The following is a 20,043-nucleotide window of genomic DNA, read 5'->3' on the forward strand; positions in this document are numbered from 1 at the left end:
TTGTGAGTAAACATTAAAGCGAGGCTATCGGGTCAACATCGATCAGATTTGTGTGAGAAAGTGAGGAAAACTTATGGAGTGTTCCACAAATCTTCCACAAGCGGCCTTTTTTTCCGCTGAGGAGAAAGTGCAGTTGATAAGTGGTAATTGCCCACGGCATATTACTAAAGAAAGACTCAAAGAATGGTTGTCATTCCGCAAAGGGACGGCTAAAGATGGTAGTGCACGGTCTGAAGCAACGAAGGCTGAGTTATCTCAAAGGTACACAGATTGCATTATTTTTTGTTCCTTATAATTATTGCCATAGCTTGAAGGAAATGTCGAAGCATAAGTTCTATATCGATTTGTTTTACCTGCCGCAGGGTCATCAGTTATATAAAAAATGGTTGGGAGAATAATTTTACGGAGAAGTGGCAACACTTGGCGGCAAGTAAACCACTGGAGCAAACGGCGACTGTCAATTGTGATTTCCCTGGGTCTGCACAATGGGTTTCGCTGGTTGACGCGAAGGACGATGTCCCTTCATTTAATATTCAGAATGTCGTGTCTTACTTTATTGAAAGAAAAGCTAAAGACAATGAATCCAACAAAGATTTCAAGAATGTCAGCAGGAAAGCTTTCGGTTTGTTTCGACATGGTCATATCCAAAAACTGGAAATCGCACGGGACGACGACGACGATAAAGTATTTATTTATTTTTTAGTATTTTTTGTTCAGTTCGCGCTCCTTAGTTTGCCATTTCTCAAGTAAACATGAGATTTCGTCATTCTTTAACTGAAGTTGATGTTCCCAGTTTTCATCTACAATTTGAAATAAACCTTCACTTTCCAGATGTTCAGTTTCCATACCATCTGAAACAGATTTAAAATCGGTGTTTTCAATGTTTATCGATTCGGGGGCTGAATGCTGCTGCGATTTCTCTATTTTTGTTTTCTTTGTGTTCAACGTTGCTCGATCAGCGGGCTCTTTCCTCTTTGGTTTTTCAACAGTAAATATAAACTTTGTCGGTACGGAATCTGGCTTCAAGCGAATTCTTTGTCCTCCCATTGGTTTTATGAAGCAATTAGCTTCCAAATGCTGACTACAGACATAAGAGTTTTTGTTTATCGGAGTGTTCTCTCGACGCAGTTTCACGAGCCATTGTGCCAGCAAATTCTTGTTTGACAGCGGCAGCGAATGCCATGATAAGTCCTTGCATTCCGCTTTGGAACTTCGGTTTTGACACCCAAAAGCTATGCAATGTTTCACCATGGATAAAGAAACTAAAAACTCGAGAAAATATTATGTAAATACCAAGCTACTACTAATTTCCCTCTCTGCTTCCTTGTACTTTAGAGCGAGCTAGACCCGATAGCCTCGTTTTGGCGTAAGCTCATCCGGAGACCGCTGATTTCGCGTGCTCAACTCTGATAAGAGCTATTTCAACCGATTCCCGCTTGGAATTATTGTCGTTTGAGACATGTGTCGTTCTTGGCCAAATAGAGGCTAATTGTCACTAAATAAACACGGAATAAACCGTAAAGTTTACGCTTTCTTCAAAAAAGATATATGGCAAGAATGCAAAAGGCTTCTCTTAAAAAAGCATCGTTAATTAACGACTGAATAATTCCGACGCAAAAAAAACATTAGCTGATGCATATACTCAAAACTTCCCCAGATTCCGCGGACTTCCGGTTCAGAATCTATTCGTGACATATTAATTCTTATCTTTATTGCTGTTCAGTTAAAAAGCTCCCGATGAAACAAAGATAAGTCACTTGTTTAAGGGAAGTAGTGTTGATAGTACATACGTCTCTAATATTTAAGACCACATATTGATTATTTTACAAGCCGTACTTTACTGGGGAAAATGTTTTTCTTAATTTAATCATTTAGGCTGTCATATCTTTTAGTCCTAAAAACATCTGGTTCTTATAACTAGATTAAAAAAATATCATTTTCCTCCTCAATTTCGCTGTGTTTTTACAACAGTCCGCCAGTCCACTGTATGTTCCCTTCAATGTTTTGGAGTATTAAGCTCTTGTTGATGAATTACATAATAACTTTGAAACAACAAATGCTGGAAAACAAGAGCTGATTTGCCTGACTTTTCCTCAACGACAGTCAATTTGCATACGTGCAACTTCCCCATGAGCTGTGTTTAATTTAGCGGGGAATTCACCATCACCTTAAATAGTCAATACCGATATAAGAGTTTATTATCTTCAATTGATAATCAATTATGGAACGATTTTCGTTACAAAATACTTCTACAAATTATTAACTCTTATAACTATGAGCTTGCGTTTAATGATACATAGTAAAAAATATAATTTTCCTCCTCAATTTTGCTGTGTTTTTACAACAGTCCGTGATTCCGCTGTATGTTCATTTCGATATTTTAGAGCATTATGTTCTTGTCGAAAAAGTACATCAATAATAAATTTGAAACGATAAATCCTGAAAAACAAGAGCTGAATTCCCTGACTTCTCGTCAACAACAGTCGATTTGTGTACGTGCAACTTCCCCATGAGCTGTCACGCATTAATTTAACGGGGAATTGCACCTTTGTTAGTCAAAGCCGATATTAAATTCATTGATATCAATACTTTTAATTTCCCGTTTCCATTTGGAATTTTTTTTACATTTGGTAGCGTAGGTCACAATGATATAACATTTCCAACACTTTTTTTATTCCATGAAAACTTTTCTTGGAGATTCTCGTCAAGGAAGACCTTCCTTCGACTAAAAATGAATTACTTGACAAGTATTCAAGTCATGTAATCCATCGGTCGTATGTCAAGAGAGACTGTTAAAGGCAAACGCTTTCAGGAAATTTTACAACGTTACGTTTTCTCGGTAAGTCTTTGTGAAATGCTTTTAATTTCTGCTGGTGTGTTTAGCAAACATTTTTCCAAAGAAAAGTGACGCACTTGATCCACAAGTCTTGCACATGATGACCTTTAAAACGAGTATGAAAACGAGTTATTTGGTTGCAACTGATGTGGAACAAGCTGTGGATAACTGCACAAATCACATGGAGATGGAAAATGACATTTTGGAAAGTAACCGCTAAGAAGTAAGGAAAACATTCCACTACGTCTCCTACGTTTTTCTCTCCATCACTTTCGCGCTCTTGTCGCTTCCGAAGTGTTTTACGACAACACAGAGCTTAGAGGATTCGTTTATTTGTTAAAACGTCTTTAACTTGAGAGTAACGGGGGGCGATTTACGCTTAACGCTGACCGATTGATAATTTTGAAATTATTAGTATTTTAAAATATTTGGTGTTGGCTAAATTTCGTTTATTCCCGTATTTGAACTGTCATGCTGCACTGATATTTTTAAAATAGGACTGCCGTAATTATCCTTTGAATTTAAACATATCAGAAGAAGAAGTCAAAAATGTTCCGCGTTTGTCATCAATTTCTGATTGGTTCATCCTTCTTGAAAACCAATTAACGGGCGTTCAACTCCGTGCACATAGTGTCTGACAAAAACCTAAAAAAGTGATGGATGTTTGTGGCCTTAAATATGACTTAGGTAAACAATAGATATCGGCCTTATTAAAATTTACGTTGGTCAGATGGGGCCAGGTGGTTGATTAAAAGCTATATATAAACGCAATTTTTCATCCATAAAACCTTTCAAAACACTCTTGGCTTGACCAAAGAAAGCAACTGAAACGTCCTAGACAGCCATTTAGAAGAATTCTATGGAAACGTGGTTTTGGGTTCTCGGCTGGTTCCTCAGCGTCCTCACGATGGTTGTAAATGGATTTGTCATCTTCCTCGTCTGCAGTAAACGTCAGCTTCGCACCAAAACCAACACATTCATCGTGTCTTTAGCAGTGGCTGATTTTGGTGTTGGGATGATCGCTGTTCCTTCGCGCTTTTTCTGCAGCCTTGCAACCCAATGCACTCCACGCTCAAAAGAAGAAGTAATTGTGGCATTTGTAAGGGTGTTCACTTTTTACGCCTCTGGAACGAACTTGGTTAATTTAGTACTGGAACGTTATGTTGCTGTTGTGAAACCTTTGAAGTACTTGACTTTTATGACGCGCCGTCGAGTAATTCAAATGGTTCTAACATCTTGGGTAATTCCTTCTCTTTTCATTCTTATCTTAATGTCGATTAAACTCAGTGCAATCCATTCTGCCATCACTATGCGCGGCTACTTGTACTTGCTTTTCGAGATAATCTTGTGCGTAATTCTAATCTTTTTTCTTGCATCGATGTCTCTTGTTGTTTACAATCTGAACTCTAGAAATCGCACTTTAGTTAAACAATTGCGGTTCAATCAACTGGTTACTAGAGCTAAAACTCAGAACACTTCAGCAGTAACATGGGTGGCTTTGTTAACGTGTGTGTTTCTATCGTGTTACGGAATAATGATGCGTTGTAGTTTTTTATTTGTAACTGGTAATAACTCATGTAACGATTTTTATTTCAAAATACCTCTACAAGTTATTAACTCTGGAATAAATCCTATAGCTTATGCTTTCTTCAAAAGGGATATAAAACAAGAATGCAAAAGGCTTCTCTTCAAAAGGCGTCAACAGAGTAATTAAGGACAGCCATTAAAAAGGAATTCAGTGGAAACGTGGTTTTGGGTTCTCGTCTGGTTACAACCGAATGCATTCTATGCTTTGAAATACTTGACTTTAATTTGCAGCAAAATTTACTTTGGAGTATTGTTTTTTCTTTACACCATTGAAGCTGACTTGTATTTTGGTGTAAGAAACATATGTTCCCTAAAATTACGAGCTTGCCTTGCATGATAAAATAAAAAAGAGTTAAAATATATCATATTACTTGTCAATTGATATGTCCGGTTCTTTAACAGATCGCGTGATCCACGCGTAGTTCAATCCGACGATACCATATAAAATATGGTTAGAATATTAACGTTGAGAGAGAGCTTCGCACAATGTTTCCGTCAGTTCCTCGATAGAGGTCGTTCATCAACAATCCCTTTGAAATCTTAACCTGAAGCAATTTCTTGTCCAGTTTTATTATCGATCTAAGAACGAAGATTTTGTTTAGGCAGCCTTGCGTGGCCAACTTCCTGTTTGTAGCATCGCTTATGACCATTGTAGCCATCTGCATCGTCCAACCTCCTCTCCCTCCCCCCACAGGGGATAAATGACGATCAGTCTCTTGGAGCCAATTTTTGTTATGGAGAAGTCAAGAGAATGAGTCGACAGTTGATATTCTCTAGAGATGTTAAAATACGTACTGGTCGTCCTTTAGTACCCCGAAAGAAGTGACGCTCGTGAGGATGAGCGCAAGGTTGTTTGTTGATGCTCGACTCCACGTTTCCTTCTCCTTTCGCTTCCTTTTTTTTTTCCTTTCACCCTTTATCGACAATTGGAAAAAATACACCTAGTCCTTTGACCGTAATTTTCTTCGTCGAGACAGGTATGGTTTGAAATAAAAGGAGAGACCTCTATCGCAAAATCGCAAGGCAATCGAAACAAATTATCGCGATTCCAGGAAGTTCGAGCGAGTTGATAGTTAGTTAAATAAAATATAAACAATTGAGATAACTTGGAATTTAGCAGCGTCCTCTGCAAACCAACAATGTGAAATCACCACAACTTGAGTCATCTGCAAACCGAAACCGCGACGGAAAATTGTTTTTTTAAATTTCCATTTAGAACTCAACGCTTCTTTTATACGTTATGCTGAAGTTGAGGTGTGGCGCCGTATGAGATGGTAAACAAATGCAGCCAATTTTTAAATTCTAATTAAAGGCAGAAATTTATTTTTTAATCGAAGTTTTCCTTGGTGTTGCCGTCTTGACTGCTGAAGGTCCCTTGTATATTCTCTTCAATGTTTTAGAGTATTAAGCTCTTGTTGATAAATTACATGATAGCTTTGAAACGATAAATGTTGGAAAACAAGTGCTGAATTGCCTGACTTTTCGTCAACGGCAGTCGATTTGCACACATGCAACTTCCCATGAGCTGTCATAGTTTAATTTAACGGGGAACTGACGATCACCTTACATAGTCAATGTCAACATAAGATTCATTGATGTATACATATTTTTTTTTAATTTCCCCGTTTTCATTTGGAAATTTTTCATATTTGGTAGCGTTGGTAACAATGATATAACATTTCAACCACTTTTTTATTCCATGAAAACTTATCTTGGAGATGCTCGTTGAGGAAGACCTTCGTTCGACTAAAAACGAACTACTTGACAAATATTCAAGTCATGTAATCCATCGGTCGTAGAGATTATTAGAGGTCATTAGAGATTGTCAAAGGCCAACGCTTTCATGAAATTTTACAACGTTACGTTTTCTTGATAAGTGTTTGTGAAATGCTTTTAATTTCTTATCTAATTTAATTTCTCAGCATCGCTGAGTATTTTTGCGAGTTGCGCCGTATTTTCATGAGCTCGTATGGCGAGTCAAAATACAAACAACGCCGCTTCCGAAATGCTTTACAACTGGACAGTGCTTAAAACGTCTTTAACTTAATAATAAAAGGGGGCGACTTACGCTTAACACTGACCGGTTAATAATTTTGGAATTATTTGTTATTTGCACTATCATGCTGTACTAATAGTCTCAAAAAAGGACTGCCGTAATTTCCTTTGAATTAAAACACATTAGAAGATGAAGGAAAAAATGTTCCGCGTTTGTCATCAATTTCTGATTGGTTCGTTCTTCTTGAAAACCAAAAAACAGACGTCAAACTCCGTGCACGAAGCGTCTGACAAGAACCTTATTAAGTGATAGATGTCTGTAGCTCTGAATAGCATTTAATTAAACAGCATATATATTGCCCTAATTAACTCTTCGTGCGTAGCTTAGATGAAGCCAGAAGGTTGAATAAAAACTCTATATAAACACCATTAAATTTTCCATGCTTAAAAGCCTTTCAAAACATTATTGGCTTGACAGAAGAAAGCGATTGAAAAGTTCTAGACAGTCATTTAGAAGAAATTCAATGGAAACGTGGGTTTGGGTTCTCGGCTGGTTCCTCAGCATTCTCACGATGGTTGTAGATGGATTTGTCATCTTCCTCGTCTGCACTAAACGTCAGCTTCGCACCAAAACCAATGCAATTGTCGTGTCTTTAGCAGTGGCTGATTTTGGTGTTGGGATGATTGCTGTTCCCTCACACTTTTTCTGCAGCCTTGCAACCGAATGCACTCCACTCTAAAAAGAGGGATTAGTTGTGATGTTTGTAAGTTTGTTAAATCTGCAGATAAGAGTGTTGAAAATTTCGACGGTGCGAATTGATGGAAGGCACTCTGTCCGACTTTTCCCAAGGTAAATACCTTATGTATTAATCCATATTGGATTGAAATACAGTGTTATTCTTCTCGTTGTTAGTTACCGTTAAATTAATTACAGAGTGACATGTAGAGGAGGGCCGGGAACTTATTAGACAATACAGCGCGTACACTGTAAGATCGCTTGTTTACTTATTTAGTTCCTATTTTCATTTTTAAACTTATTTCAAAAAAACACACAGTCCATCGTGCTCAGAGCTTTTAGTTTTAAGGTAGCTGAAGATGGTTTTGATTCTTTTTTTTTTATTTTTGCGCTCAGTCCGTTTAAGTTTTTCCAGTCAGGGCCATAACCATTCCTGGATACTTGATGACGTCACCAACATGGATGTCGTAGTGGGACATCGAGGAAACTCGCTCATTACTTTATTTGAGCCCTAGCGACTTAGTTCCCCACCCATATCCCATGAAACCTTGCAAAATTACAGAAGACAAGCAATTACACACAACAAGCAAAGAACTGATGGTGGTCGCGATGACGAGAAGGAAAAATTCAGATGAAAAGTCGGGTGGAGGTCTATGTTGCGAAGGGCTCGATCGAGGAATAACCTCTATTTAGTTGAGGTTTTCAGGTATGCAACATTTTTTTTGATTCCTAAAAAAAATATTTTAAAAAACTAGAATAAATTTGCTTCCAATTTGTCAAAATTCCAATCGAGTGCACGAGTTTTTGCTCGAGTGCACGAATGTTGAAAGTCTGTTAGTGTGCAAACTACCAGACGGATTCCTTTGTTCAGATCCATCGGAGTATCGTGTAAACCATAAATTTTAACCATAGGGTGTGGCCGACCAATTTAAATTAAAAGGACAATTATTTATCGGACCTTTATAATCCTACATCGTAAATTTCAGATCAAGCCAACAGCATGGATGAACACATTCAGTATCTCGAGACACTTTGTCGTCTTTGTGGCACAAATCTGCCACGGACCTGGGTCAGTGCTACAAACAAAGAATCTTTTAAATCGGAGCTCTTGATGAAATTTCGAATCAATTTCGATCTTGACATCAGAGAGATTCATTCAGCCAAGGCGAATGCACACTAAAAAATAATTTCAGGAAACCACGGATCTAACACATAAATATATGTTATTTGCCGGCTGGGAGGTCCGTATGGTGAAAAACTGTGACCGAGGTCTTGAAAATACTGCCCGAGGCCGTAGGCCGAGGGCAGCGTTTTCAAGACCGAGGTCACAGTTTTCACCATACGGACCGACCCTTAGCCGGTAAATAACATATTTATTGTTTTTAAACTTGACGAAATTCTTTCCGAAAGAACCCGAATGATTTAGGGCTGTAAATAAGGCAATATCTTCCATAAACTGAACAATTTTTGAGCGAGTAAATGGTAGTTAAAATAGAGGTGATGCAAATTAAAGAGAGATGCCTCAGCGAAACATTTTCATTTCCGTAGCGATAAAGGTGATTTAAAAGGCTTCCAAACAAACTTTGAAACATTATTTTTACAAGTATCTGTCACAATCTGACACCTGTCAATTAGAGAGCGCGTAAGAAAAATAAAATGCGTAAGAACATTTGAAAAACAACGGAACTAGTTTGGCAAGGACTGTCACGACAATGTTTTCTTCAAAATGAGTCAATGATCTAACGGAAAGTATTATTCACTCTCATCCACGATTCATTCATGTACGAAGATTTACCTCTGTTCATTAAGTAAACGGCGAGGAAAGTGTAACGTATTCACTAAGACGGATGACGGAACACCAGAGCACTTAAACACAACGTTTTAATCTTGTAAGCCGAGTGTACATCAACAAGCGAAGAGCGCGCAAAACATGCCGGATCCCGGATGTAAACTAAACTGTATAAATTAACTTAACATGCATAAATTAACATCGTTACATCTCCCTTCGTTATTCGAAAGACGAAAGAGTAGAGAAAGAAAAACGTGAATTGTTTCCTATAATGATTGTTCGAAGAACATAAACGACATAGAAAAAGTGTCAGCATGCATAGTCACTGAGGTATGCTGGTCTTCGTAGGACTCTTCCCCGGGAGCTGCATCTTTCAGGACTTGGTATGTCATCAGGTGGAGGGCCTGGTGCTGCTTGTGGCTTGGCCACCTCTTGGGGCATTGATTCAGCTACTGGTGGTACCTGTTCAACGTTGGTCAGGGGCAGGGGACCAGGATCGGAGCTAGATACCTCAATGTCAGGAAGTGATTGTTTTGGAACTTCAGCTGTGAGACGCAGGTGTCGGCGGTTCCGGCGATACACCCTTCAGTCGTCAGTAATTACTTGGTAGGAACGTACACCAACTTGTTTGTCAACCGTTGCTTGTGTCCATTGATGCCTAGACTTGGGTGGATGGATACGAACGGTGCTCCCTGGTTCAAGTGGCCGGAGTTCTTTAGTGCCATTGTTGTAATAGAAGGCTTGTTTGTTCTTCTGAGCATGAAGAAGCTGGGAAGTGGTGTCAAATTCAGGTTGTGTTAGGAGTCTTCCAGCGGTAGGCAGGAGTGTTTTGGTACGGCGGTTAAAGAGACGCTGCGCTGGAGATGTTCCTAGTCCTTCAGTGGGGGTGTTGCGGAAGTCAAGGAATCCCAAGTAAGGATCACTGCCAGCCTCTAAGGCCTTAAGCTTGATTCGCTGCGCAGTCTTTACCGCGTTTTCCGCTTTGCCATTTGACTGCGGGTAAGTGGGAGAGCTTGTAACATGATCAAACTCATATAAGTCTTTGAACTTCTTAAACTCCTGCGAGCTGATCTGGGGGCCATTATCGCTTACTATCTTGTCCGGAATTCCATGTCTGGCCATATGAGGCTTGAGCTTTTTAATTACTTCTTTCGATGTCTTAGTAACAAGCTTGTCGACCTCAAAGAAATTTGAGTAATAGTCAGTAGTGACAAGGTAGTCCTGGCCCCGGAGCTCAAAGAGGTCAACAGAAAGGACTTGCCACGGTCTTGATGGTACTGGGTGGGAGATCATGGGCTCCCTCTGCTGCCCTTGGTGGTATGTATTGCAGACTGCACACTGGGAGACATATTCTTCAATCTCCTTGTACATGCCAGGCCAGTAGAAAGCTTCCCTTGCTCGTCTCTGGTATGCCTGTACTCCCAGATGACTGGAGTGTAGCTTCCTTTTGAGCTCAGCTCTCATTTGGAATGGTATGACAACACGGTCTCCCTTGAAAATAACTCCGTTTTGAAGTGTGAGCTCTTCTTTGAAAGGAAAGTACTCTTGAACTTCCGTTGGGAGACGGAGCTTACTTTCTGGCCAGCCTTGTTTAATGACGCCAGCGAGGGTCTTGAGAATAGCATCTTCTTGAGTAAGGTTTTGGATTTGACAGAGGGTTTTATCTTTCACTGGAAGATACTGTAGCATGTTTACTTGCTCTGCTTCTATCTCTGCTGGCGACCTTGTTTCTGAGACTGTCATGACGTCTTTCTGATCCTCAGGGGCTTCTTTAAGCGACAGATACGCACGACTCAGGGGATCAGCCATAAGCAGGGAGGGTCCCCTTTTGTAAGAAACTTCAAACTCGTAGCGATGGAGTTTAAGAAGCATGCGTTGTAGCCTTTTTGGTGCGCTTAGGAGGCTTTTCTTGAAGATCGTTTCCAAAGGCTTGTGGGCAGATTCAACCAGCACTTTCCTACCATACAGGTAGGTTTCAAACTTCTCCATTGCGAATACTATGGCCAATAGCTCCTTTTCGATTTGTGCATACTGGACCTCTGTGGGGGTCAGGGACCTGGACGCATATGCGACTGGATGTCCATCTTGCATTAGACATGCTCCCAGGCCATGCATAGAGGCATCGCACTGTAGTTTAGGCGTGGCATCTGGGTCGAAGTATTTTAGGACTGGAGTTGTAGAAAGGATCCTCTTCGTCTCTTCCAGGGCTGCACCATGAACTTGGTCATCCCAAAGGAACTCATTGTCGTTCTTAGTGAGCTCACGTAGGGGAGTCGTGATCTCTGAAAGTCTCGGGGCAAACTTCTGCAGGTAGTTAGTCATCCCTAAGAGGCGTTGGATGCTCTGTTTGTCAGTTGGTGTTGGCATCTCTCTGATTGCCTTGACTTTCTCAGGGTCAGGTTGTAGCCCGTCAGCGGAGAGCACATGGCCCATTTACGCGACTTCCTTGAGCCTTAGCTGCAGCTTTTCCCTGTTCAGCTTTACGCCTTTATCTCGGCAGCGTTGGAGAAGAGCAATGAGTTTTTCATCATGGTCTCTTACCGCTTCATCATCATCAGCTCCGCATCCAAATACGAGGATGTCATCAGCGATCGCATTGCATCCGTTCAGTCCTGCTAATGCCTGATCCAGTCTACGCTGGAATTCTTCAGGGGCTGGTGAGATGCCGAATGGCATTCGGAGCCATCTGTATCTTCCCCACGGAGTACCAAATGTGGTTGCATAGCTGCTCTCCTCGTCCAAGGACACGTGCCAGAACCCATTTTTGGCATCTAACACAGTAAAGCACCTCGCATTTGAGAGCTCAGGAAGGACATCTTCGATTGTCGGCAGCGGGTAGTGATTGCGTTTAAGGGCTTGGTTAAGTGGTTTGGGGTCCCCACACAGTCGGACATTGCCATTTTTCTTCAAAGTGACTAGAGTTGCTGATATCCAGGAGGTTAGAAAATTTACTGGTGTGATGATGTTAAGGCCTTCCAAACGATCCAGTCCCTCTTTTAGCTTTTATTTAATGGCGATTGGCACCTTTCTTGTTGGGAGTTGAACTGGCGGTACGTTCGGGTCAATTTCAAGGTGGAGATCACCTTCTAACTTTCCTTCTCCCCTGAATACATCAGCTTGTTCTTTGAGGATAGATTCTGCTGTAAGTGGTGTTTTGCTCTGCGAAGGCTCTTCAGACTGAATAGACACGATGTTTTGTCGGACCACAGAGATGAGTTGCATTTGCTCACTGGCTCGTAAGCCAAGCAGAGGATTGCCTTTTCCTTTTACAACTACAAATTCCACACTGTATTTTCTTCCATTTCTGGGATTCACAACTTGGACACATTTCTTGCCAATCAGCTTCTCCTCAGTTTTGTTGTACATAACAAGAGTTACATCCGCATTGTCCAGCAGGGATAGGCTGCCTTCACCATATACTTCTTTGAAAGACTCTTCAGGTAAGATGTTCACTGTTGCACCAGTGTCCAGTTGGAATGGGACTCTATGACCATTTAATAGCGTTACCGCAAGCAGTTTGTCTTTACGATCAGGATTGTCCACCGCACAGACGTGCTCCTTGACATCAACACAGGCGACATATTCGTCAAAGTCAGAATCCTCCACTGCATGTACTGGCTTGCGGACGTGTCTCGGCGTGGGAGGTTTAGAGGATGTGACCGAACTGGGTGGAAGCGGTTTGTTTTTGCAGGCCACCGCAAAGTGGTTTGGAATGCCACAATTAGAGCAAGTCTTCCCCCATGCAGGACATTTAAGCTTGTTCCAGACATGCGTTTTGGCGCAGAACTTGCAGCGAGTTTCTCTAGGTTTCTTTTCATGAGACTGACTAATGGCGCTGACTTCCTCCTGATTAATTTCTTTCAGTTGTTGGCTTGAGGTCTCATAGGATCTACAGATATCAACGCATTCCTTCAATGTGAGTTTGGAGACTTGTAGGAGCTTCTTGCGAGCTTGATTGTCTCTTACTCCGATGACAATCCTGTCTCTAATTAGACTGTTCTCTAACACTCCGAAGTTACACGTCTTCGCCAACGTGTGCAAGGCCGTGACGTAAGCATCCAGAGACTCGTTTGGTTCTTGGTCTCTCTTGTTAAATCGGTATCTCTCGTAGATTTCGTTTGTCTCTCCGATACAATAACGCTGTAGCTTTTGGAGAACAATATCAATGTCCTTCTTATCGTCTTCAGTCTCGAATTCTAAGCCTTCGTACACATCTAGAGCATCTGAGCCAATACAGGTTAGCAGTGTGGCAGTTCTCAGCGATTTATTTACAGCAGGGTGTTCAGGGTCTTTTAGACGTGCAGCTATTTCGTAGTTGTTCCAATCACGGTGGAATTTCTTCCAGTTCGTCGCCACGTTTCCTGTGAGCTCTAGCTTTGAGGGCAATGGGATGTTTATCGGGACTTGTACCAGATGTGGTTGTGCAACGGCTTATTGTACTTGCACAGACGCGCCGCTATCTTCGGGTTTCGGTGGCATACTGAGTAATTTGAAGTTAGCTAGATTCCTTCAGCAGAGATTTCCTTTCTAAAACACAAAACGATTCCAGTCACCGTTGTATTCCGCTATTCGTTGTGAAGAAGGTTATGAATGGCGAGCGCCAAACACGGCAGTATCAGTTCGCAGATCAGAGTTGGTTGACCACGTGCGTGCGAACAAATCTCTCTCCAGAACACTTTCCGGTTCGCTGAGCGATAATCCCTCGACAGCACCAATTGCAGAAACTAGTTATTTAGTCTCCACTACACAACAAAAAACACAGTAGTGTACACCAAATAAGTTTATTTAGGGAAGCCTGCCGAGAACCAACCCGGGGCACATATAGCCTGAGGCGTGCACACATACATTCGCAACTGATATACCATATACAATCCTGATATAAAGTCAATTCCTTACACATTCAAAATAGGTATTCATTACTAACATGCACACTTCACCAAGTCGGGATTAACAGAGGTGGGCAACCGCTTACAAGGACATTACTACGGTTATACGGAGGCCAGGAAAAACCTGCCAGAAAAAAAACCCCTTTGGGGAAAAAATATGACAGGAAATCTGGGTAGGAACCATGGCCCACACTCAGAGCAGTTGGCAGCCCGTCCTACGAGGCTTCACAGTTAAAGAAAATAAGTTTCAAACTAAAATAAATTTGTCAACAGTTAGAGGTGGACGGTTGGTTCTGAGGCCTAGATGGACGCCACGTGCTATACTCCCCCTTATATACCGCTGCATCATTACCCATGATGCTCGGGCCTAAGGCCCGGGCCTTGTCGTATCTCGTGCCGACAAAATATTTATTTCTGCCTTATTCGCAGACTCAATCGTCAGAAATACCATTTCACTTCTGACACCATGTAACGTATTCACTAAGACGGATGACGGAACACCAGAGCACTCAAACACAACGTTTTAATCTTGTAAGCCGAGTGTACATCAACAAGCGAAGAGCGCGCAAAACATGCCGGATCCCGGATGTAAACTAAACTGTATAAATTAACTTAACATGCATAAATTAACATCGTTACAAAAAGTAATTGTGAGTAAATTCAATTTTTTATTTTGAAGTTGTGAGAGTTTGCTCGTTTGTTTGCTGCAATAACGTGTGTAAATCTCGTCTTTCCTTCACAAAAACTAAATTCGAACGGCACACTCCAACGAGACACAAGGGAATTTAATGCGACCTTTTCTCAAAACATCAGTCCTTCAGTTTCTCGTGTGCAATTTACAGTGAAATGTCCAAATCGAACGGAACTGGAAAGACTCACCGGGAGCGTATATTTGTCATAAAACTTAAATTAAAACTTCGCTTGCTCTTTCACTACGAACAAATTGCTCGAGAAAATTCAGATATTAAATGAATGAAAGTTCCATCGTTCTGTTTAACTGTAACCAAATACCTCACGTTCTAACTTTCTGGGTACTTTTTGCGAACGATTAAAATTAATTGCAGACGGTTTTTAGGCCGCTTGTCAACCAACGTAATGACACTATTGTTTATACAAATTCATTCTGAAAACAATATTTTTCTGTCAACCAAAGTGATTTGAGAGAGAGAAAAGAGAGGATTCATAAGTTATTTATCGGCTTGAGGTAGTGACCGACGTGTTTGTTTAAAAATACTGCCCAGCCGGAAAACGAGATGTATTTATGAAAAATGACAACGAAAGTTGGGATGTACTCGGCGACTTACGAAAGTGTTACCGTGGCCCGTGGGCAGAGATAGGAAAATACTGACCGGGTAAAGAACCAATCAGATAGCAGGATTCGTTACCGTGCCCTCTAAAAAAACAACAAATGTGATTATCCAGCGAGTAAGTTCTCCTTCGGGCAAACATAAAATAAAGAGGTATTTGTTCACTTAGCTCTCACATCTTTAGGTATCGTATCCGGGAAATGTGCGATAAGAGCGGCATGAAGATGAAAATAAAGAAATCACATTGGTGGAGAGCCTTGCCGAAGTGTCTCTATTACAGCATTCCGGAAACAAAGGTTAGAGTTTAACTACACGAACTGATGAGAGTGAAATTTTCGTCTAAAACCACAAGGGACTTGTCTGTAATTGTGAAACTCGTTTAGAAACACCGCTCGTGCTTTCACATTTTGCAGTTATTACCTAAACAAACTTTCTATACAGGGTGTTCAAATCAAAGGGTAATTGTAAAGGACATATTATTGCTGACTAAAAGCTGTAGAACCGAATTTGTAGTGTTCTGAGACCTAGATTCTCCCGCGAATCGATCAATAGCGCGCAAAATACCTTGTATGATTCTGTTCCATTGAATTCGATCATGTGTATTCGTCTTAATATAGATTGTGACTACTTGATTTTATTTTATCCCACTCATGTATTTATTGGCGTTTATTTTCAAGGTATCACAATTTCAAGATCAAAGCTCCACGTGGAACACCGCTTGTTATTCAAAGTGAAGACGACGACACGTATGACTCGCATGCACTGGCTTGTCTTCTTCCACGAGAAATGGAACACATTCCAGAGGCTCTACGAGAAGTCCAGATTTTCAGCAAATCGCAGAGAAAGACATACACTTTAGGAGATGTCAAAGGGCAGCAGATCGGCACGGTTCAGCACTTTCTAAACATACAGCTGCATGCTTTGCTTCGATGTGGCAAAATAACCAGGAATTGAAGGGTAAGTTACTGTTTTCTTGCTTTACTGTTACTTTTTCGTAAAGGTTTGCTGGACTGAAATTGATAATGTCTATTTAAAAATCGGAAAGAAGCAAGATATTTTCTTTCCTCGACCTATACTGGAGAGAAATGAAATTGTCCAGATTCCGCGATCTCACACCTCACTCGTTATTTGGTTCAACCTTATTTAATTGGTTTTCTTGTAACCCAAAATAGGGAAATCAACGGAGAACGGACAGTAACATCGAGCTCATGCTTTACCCAGAAGTTCTCTAGATACAAACAGGCTGGCGGAGGAGCTTTTATTCCTGGGACGCTCTTGGTGGAAGGACCACAGCGTTACAAAGAATTTGTGCTAGAAAGAATCGGCTTTACTCTTCCAGAATGCGAGAATGTCGAGGACATGCATGTTGAATGTTTGAAATAAACGAATATTTTTAATGGTACCTTACATCCAGTCCTTATTAGCGAATTTTGTTTCAGCTTACTACCTTACTACCGCATTACAACATGGCCGCCACAAAAAAAAAAAAAAAAAAAATCAGCTTCTTCTTGTTTCCAGCACCTCTCGGCCAAATTTGCTTTGTTTTGGTTTTGATTTCACCCAATCACAAAGCTCGAAACCGATATCCAGAAATGGTTATGGCCTGAACTGTTTTCCGCGCTTCAGGCGATTTCCTTGTTTTTTGTCTGAGTTCTCATTGGCTCCTTGTGATAGCTTCCTTGTCTTTGATTGGACGTTGTGATGTTTTCTGTGTTAGTTTCGTAACACGTTAGAGAAAAGCACTCTGATGGAATAAATGTTTGTTTTTTTTTTGGTCATCTGCGAGTCAGCAATGGGCTCGTACTGCTGCACAAAAAGGGTGCATCCGGCGTGCTGTGCTCTCTGAATAAAGTTGTTCTCCTTAACTTAAGCAGAGAAGGAAAAATAAATTTTCTAACTGGTAGAGCAATCTGTTCCATTTTTAAGGGTTTTAAGCGATTGTAGGCACTAATAAGAGATACTACGGGTGGTAGATTTTACCGGTTACCGCCTTAAAGGAGAACAAAATATCCTGAGAAACCGCTTGATTTAAATTAACACTAATGTTTCTCGATTGTTCTTTTTCAATTGTTGGTAAACTTGTTCGCAGAGGTTATCAATCGCGCTCGGCCGACTTTCTACTAAGAATCAATTTTAACAACTTCTACAATGCGGAATGAATTCCTCACCACTGGACCTCGACGTCACAAACAATATATTCTTATGACTTGTGTTATCAGGACCATAGCTTGCATGAGGCAAGACGAGGCGATTGCCTCGTCTTGATTTTGGCTTTTTTTTTTAATTTTTGTTTTTTTGAAGAAACGTTTAATAGAGAAAATAATTCCTAGACAAAATTGGATTTGTTTACAGAGCATTTCTGAGCCTCTAGATTTGAAAATTTTCTTAAACAAGAAATTCAATGAAACTGTGGTTTTGGGTCTTCGGCTGGTTCCTCTACATCCTCACGATGGTTGCAAATGGATACATTGCCATGATGAAACCTTTGAAATACTTGACATTTATGAAGCGTCTCCCAGTCATTCAAATGGTTTTTACATCTTAGGGAATTCCTTTACTTTTTACCCTTAATTTTTCTTTATTGTCGATTAGACTCAATTCATTCGAACATGCAATGACCATCGTCGGCTATTTGTGTTTGCTTTTCGAGATAATCTTGTGCCTGTTGCTAATCCTTTTTCTTACATCCATGTTTCTTCTTGTTTACAATCTGAACTCTAGGGATCGCCACTGTAGCCAGGCAATTGAATTTTAATCATCGTGCCGTTAGTGTTCAAACTCAAAACAAATCAGCAGTAAAATTCGTAGCTTTGGTAAGGTGTATGTTTCTATTGTGTTACGGAATATTCTTGCGTTGTAGTTTATTATCTTTAACTGATCATAAATGCGGTAACGATTTTTTTTACAAAATAACTCTACAAGTTATTAACTCCAGAATAAACCCTTAAGTTTACGCTTTCTTCAAAAGAGATATAAAGCTATAATGCGGAAGGCTTCGCTTCAAAGGGTGTCGTCATTTAATAACAGAATAGTTCCGACGCAAGAAAAACATTAGCTGATGCATATACTTAAAACATTTCTTAGATCCCAAGGACTTCCGGTTCAGAATTTATTCGTGACATATTAATTCTTATCTTAATTGCTTTTCGGTTAAAAAGCTTCCGATGAAACAAAGATAAGTCACCTGTTTAAGAGAAATAATGTTTATAGCGGAGCTCGCAGAGCGTAGCCCCATAACTATACAAAATAGTAGTAACCCATCAAGCCGTACGACCGCACGACCCTACGACCGTACAAGGAGCTACTTTTAGCATGCGCGGCTAACTGTACCACGGGCACTATCTTAGCCATTACGTAATGGAAGGGCGAGGGAGAAGGTAATGCGCCGGCGCGATTGCGTGCGTAACTTGGATATCCCATCAGTGTGCACCAAGAAACACCGTCAGATGACGATAAAGTGCGCATCCTCGAACGTCGAGCTGCAGTGTAGCGTACTGCGGGCACACGGTTAGGCATTGCACGAGGGCTTCACGTGAGCTAGCAGATGAAATTTGCCACTCACGTTTTGAGCGGAAAATTGAACTGGTCGGGATGTTGTTGAACAGTAATTCTCAGTAAATTTGCAATTTCTAAACAACTCGTAAGACAACAATACTGGCAGAGTTTAAGCTTTGTCAACTGGAGGAAATTGTTATAATTCAAGTTCGTGGAGAGAGGGTTTTAATTGAAAATAGGCTGGATATAAAGAGACAGAGCGACCAAAGAAAGCAACATGTAAAGGGCGTAAAGTGAGTCCAGAAAATCGCGTAAGAAAGCTACAAAGGACGCCAAAATAGGCAGAATACGGCGAGAGGAACAAGAAAGAGAACAATAAAGGGCACAAGTAAAAAGGCGAGTTTTTAGCGAAGAGCAACGCGAGAAGGAAATACAAAGTCGCTTCTGAAAACAGACTGAAAAGAGGTCATCAACAAAGAGAAGCGAACTGCAAAGGATCCGCGAAAGAAGAGAAGGTACGTCGTGTCCTATCTGGGTTTTCTCTTACGCTAAGACCCAGAAAAAAATTCAAACTTTTTTTTTTCCAATCGTCGTTTGATACTAGCTTCAGTTTTGAATTCAACTAATCACGTTTCGGTTAAACTCTGACATTCATCGCCTAGAAACTCTTACGCCGGTTCATCGCCCGAATAATATTGCATAGTGTTCGTATTATTCAAGTTATTTCTTGTTCTTTCGTTTGAAAGTTTAATACAGTCGTGGTGTTATGGGAAAAGAAGTTATCTTACGTATTTTTTTTTGCCTAGAAAGTTTTCAAATGATGTCGAACGGCGAGCGCAATTTTCTACTTTTTTTTCTCTTTAGTTAATTATCGCAGGATTTACTCTGTTCATTTGAAAAATTTGCGCTTTGCCGAAGATGTGTTGTTTTACCCTAAGAACGAAGTAATGGCCTTTCCCAAAATTAAAATAAAATGGGATTGAGTAAGCGATGTTCATGTTTATATTAAGTCTAACGCGGTAATTTGATTTTGACGATATTGTCATGTGAGAACCCGTCAAACATCTGAGAATCAAATTATGGACCGCAAATGTGTGGTGCAAACAAACTCACGGGTAAAATGGAGATGGTTCTACACGCTATGTTTGCACTATGTTTTCATGCTTTTTACTCGATTAGTTCGAACTTCACGAAATGGTTTGTGTCACAAAACATGGAGCCACTTTCTCTTCGCTCAACATCTCGAGGCGTTATGACGATATTTTTTTCCTTATGCTGGAAACTGAAGAATTAATCTCTAAAATTGGTAGTCTTCACATTTTGCAAGAAGCGTCCGAGCTGTGATCGTGTAATTAAACGGGGTTCTGGCAATTTGACCTCACAAGCGCGCTGGTAACCACCGCGTAAATAGT

The 20,043-nt window shown here is 40.6% G+C and overlaps 1 protein-coding gene, 2 long non-coding RNA genes and 1 pseudogene across 3 annotated transcripts in view; 3 read left to right on the plus strand and 1 right to left on the minus strand.

Annotated features, from left to right (window-relative positions):
* LOC149045891 (uncharacterized) lies at window positions 1–750 on the plus strand. The gene is made up of 2 exons (XM_089205976.1): window positions 1–261; window positions 363–750. Exons 1-2 carry the CDS (start codon window positions 74–76, stop codon window positions 748–750), a joined length of 576 nt encoding a protein of 191 aa, XP_089062102.1. The 5' UTR covers window positions 1–73.
* A 6,621-nt stretch (window positions 751–7,371) lies between these two features.
* On the plus strand, window positions 7,372–16,748 carry LOC149045892 (uncharacterized). The gene is made up of 4 exons (XR_016187011.1): window positions 7,372–7,860; window positions 15,321–15,432; window positions 15,814–16,093; window positions 16,309–16,748. It is a non-coding gene; the product is annotated as an uncharacterized LOC149045892 (long non-coding RNA).
* On the minus strand, window positions 12,695–13,422 carry LOC149045893 (uncharacterized; annotated as a pseudogene).
* A 1,949-nt stretch (window positions 16,749–18,697) lies between the features above and the next one.
* LOC149045894 (uncharacterized) overlaps window positions 18,698–20,043 on the plus strand; it is a 3,720-nt gene continuing 2,374 nt past the window's right edge. Inside the window, exon 1 of the long non-coding RNA XR_016187012.1 lies at window positions 18,698–19,146. This is a non-coding gene — a long non-coding RNA (uncharacterized LOC149045894). The remainder of the gene's footprint in view (window positions 19,147–20,043) is intronic.

This window comes from Pocillopora damicornis, chromosome 5, assembly GCF_964200805.1.
Source record: "Pocillopora damicornis chromosome 5, jaPocDami1.2, whole genome shotgun sequence".
NCBI classification, from domain to species: Eukaryota; Metazoa; Cnidaria; class Anthozoa; order Scleractinia; family Pocilloporidae; genus Pocillopora; species Pocillopora damicornis.

What these genes read in the sequence shown, in the direction of transcription:
- LOC149045891 (XM_089205976.1), top strand. Translation starts at nt 74, where the DNA reads ATGGAGTGTTCCACAAATCTTCCACAAGCGGCCTTTTTTTCCGCTGAG. An exon ending in AAGGCTGAGTTATCTCAAAG is followed by an intron (nt 262 to 362) that starts GTACACAGATTG and finishes TACCTGCCGCAG; the next exon opens with GGTCATCAGTTATATAAAAA.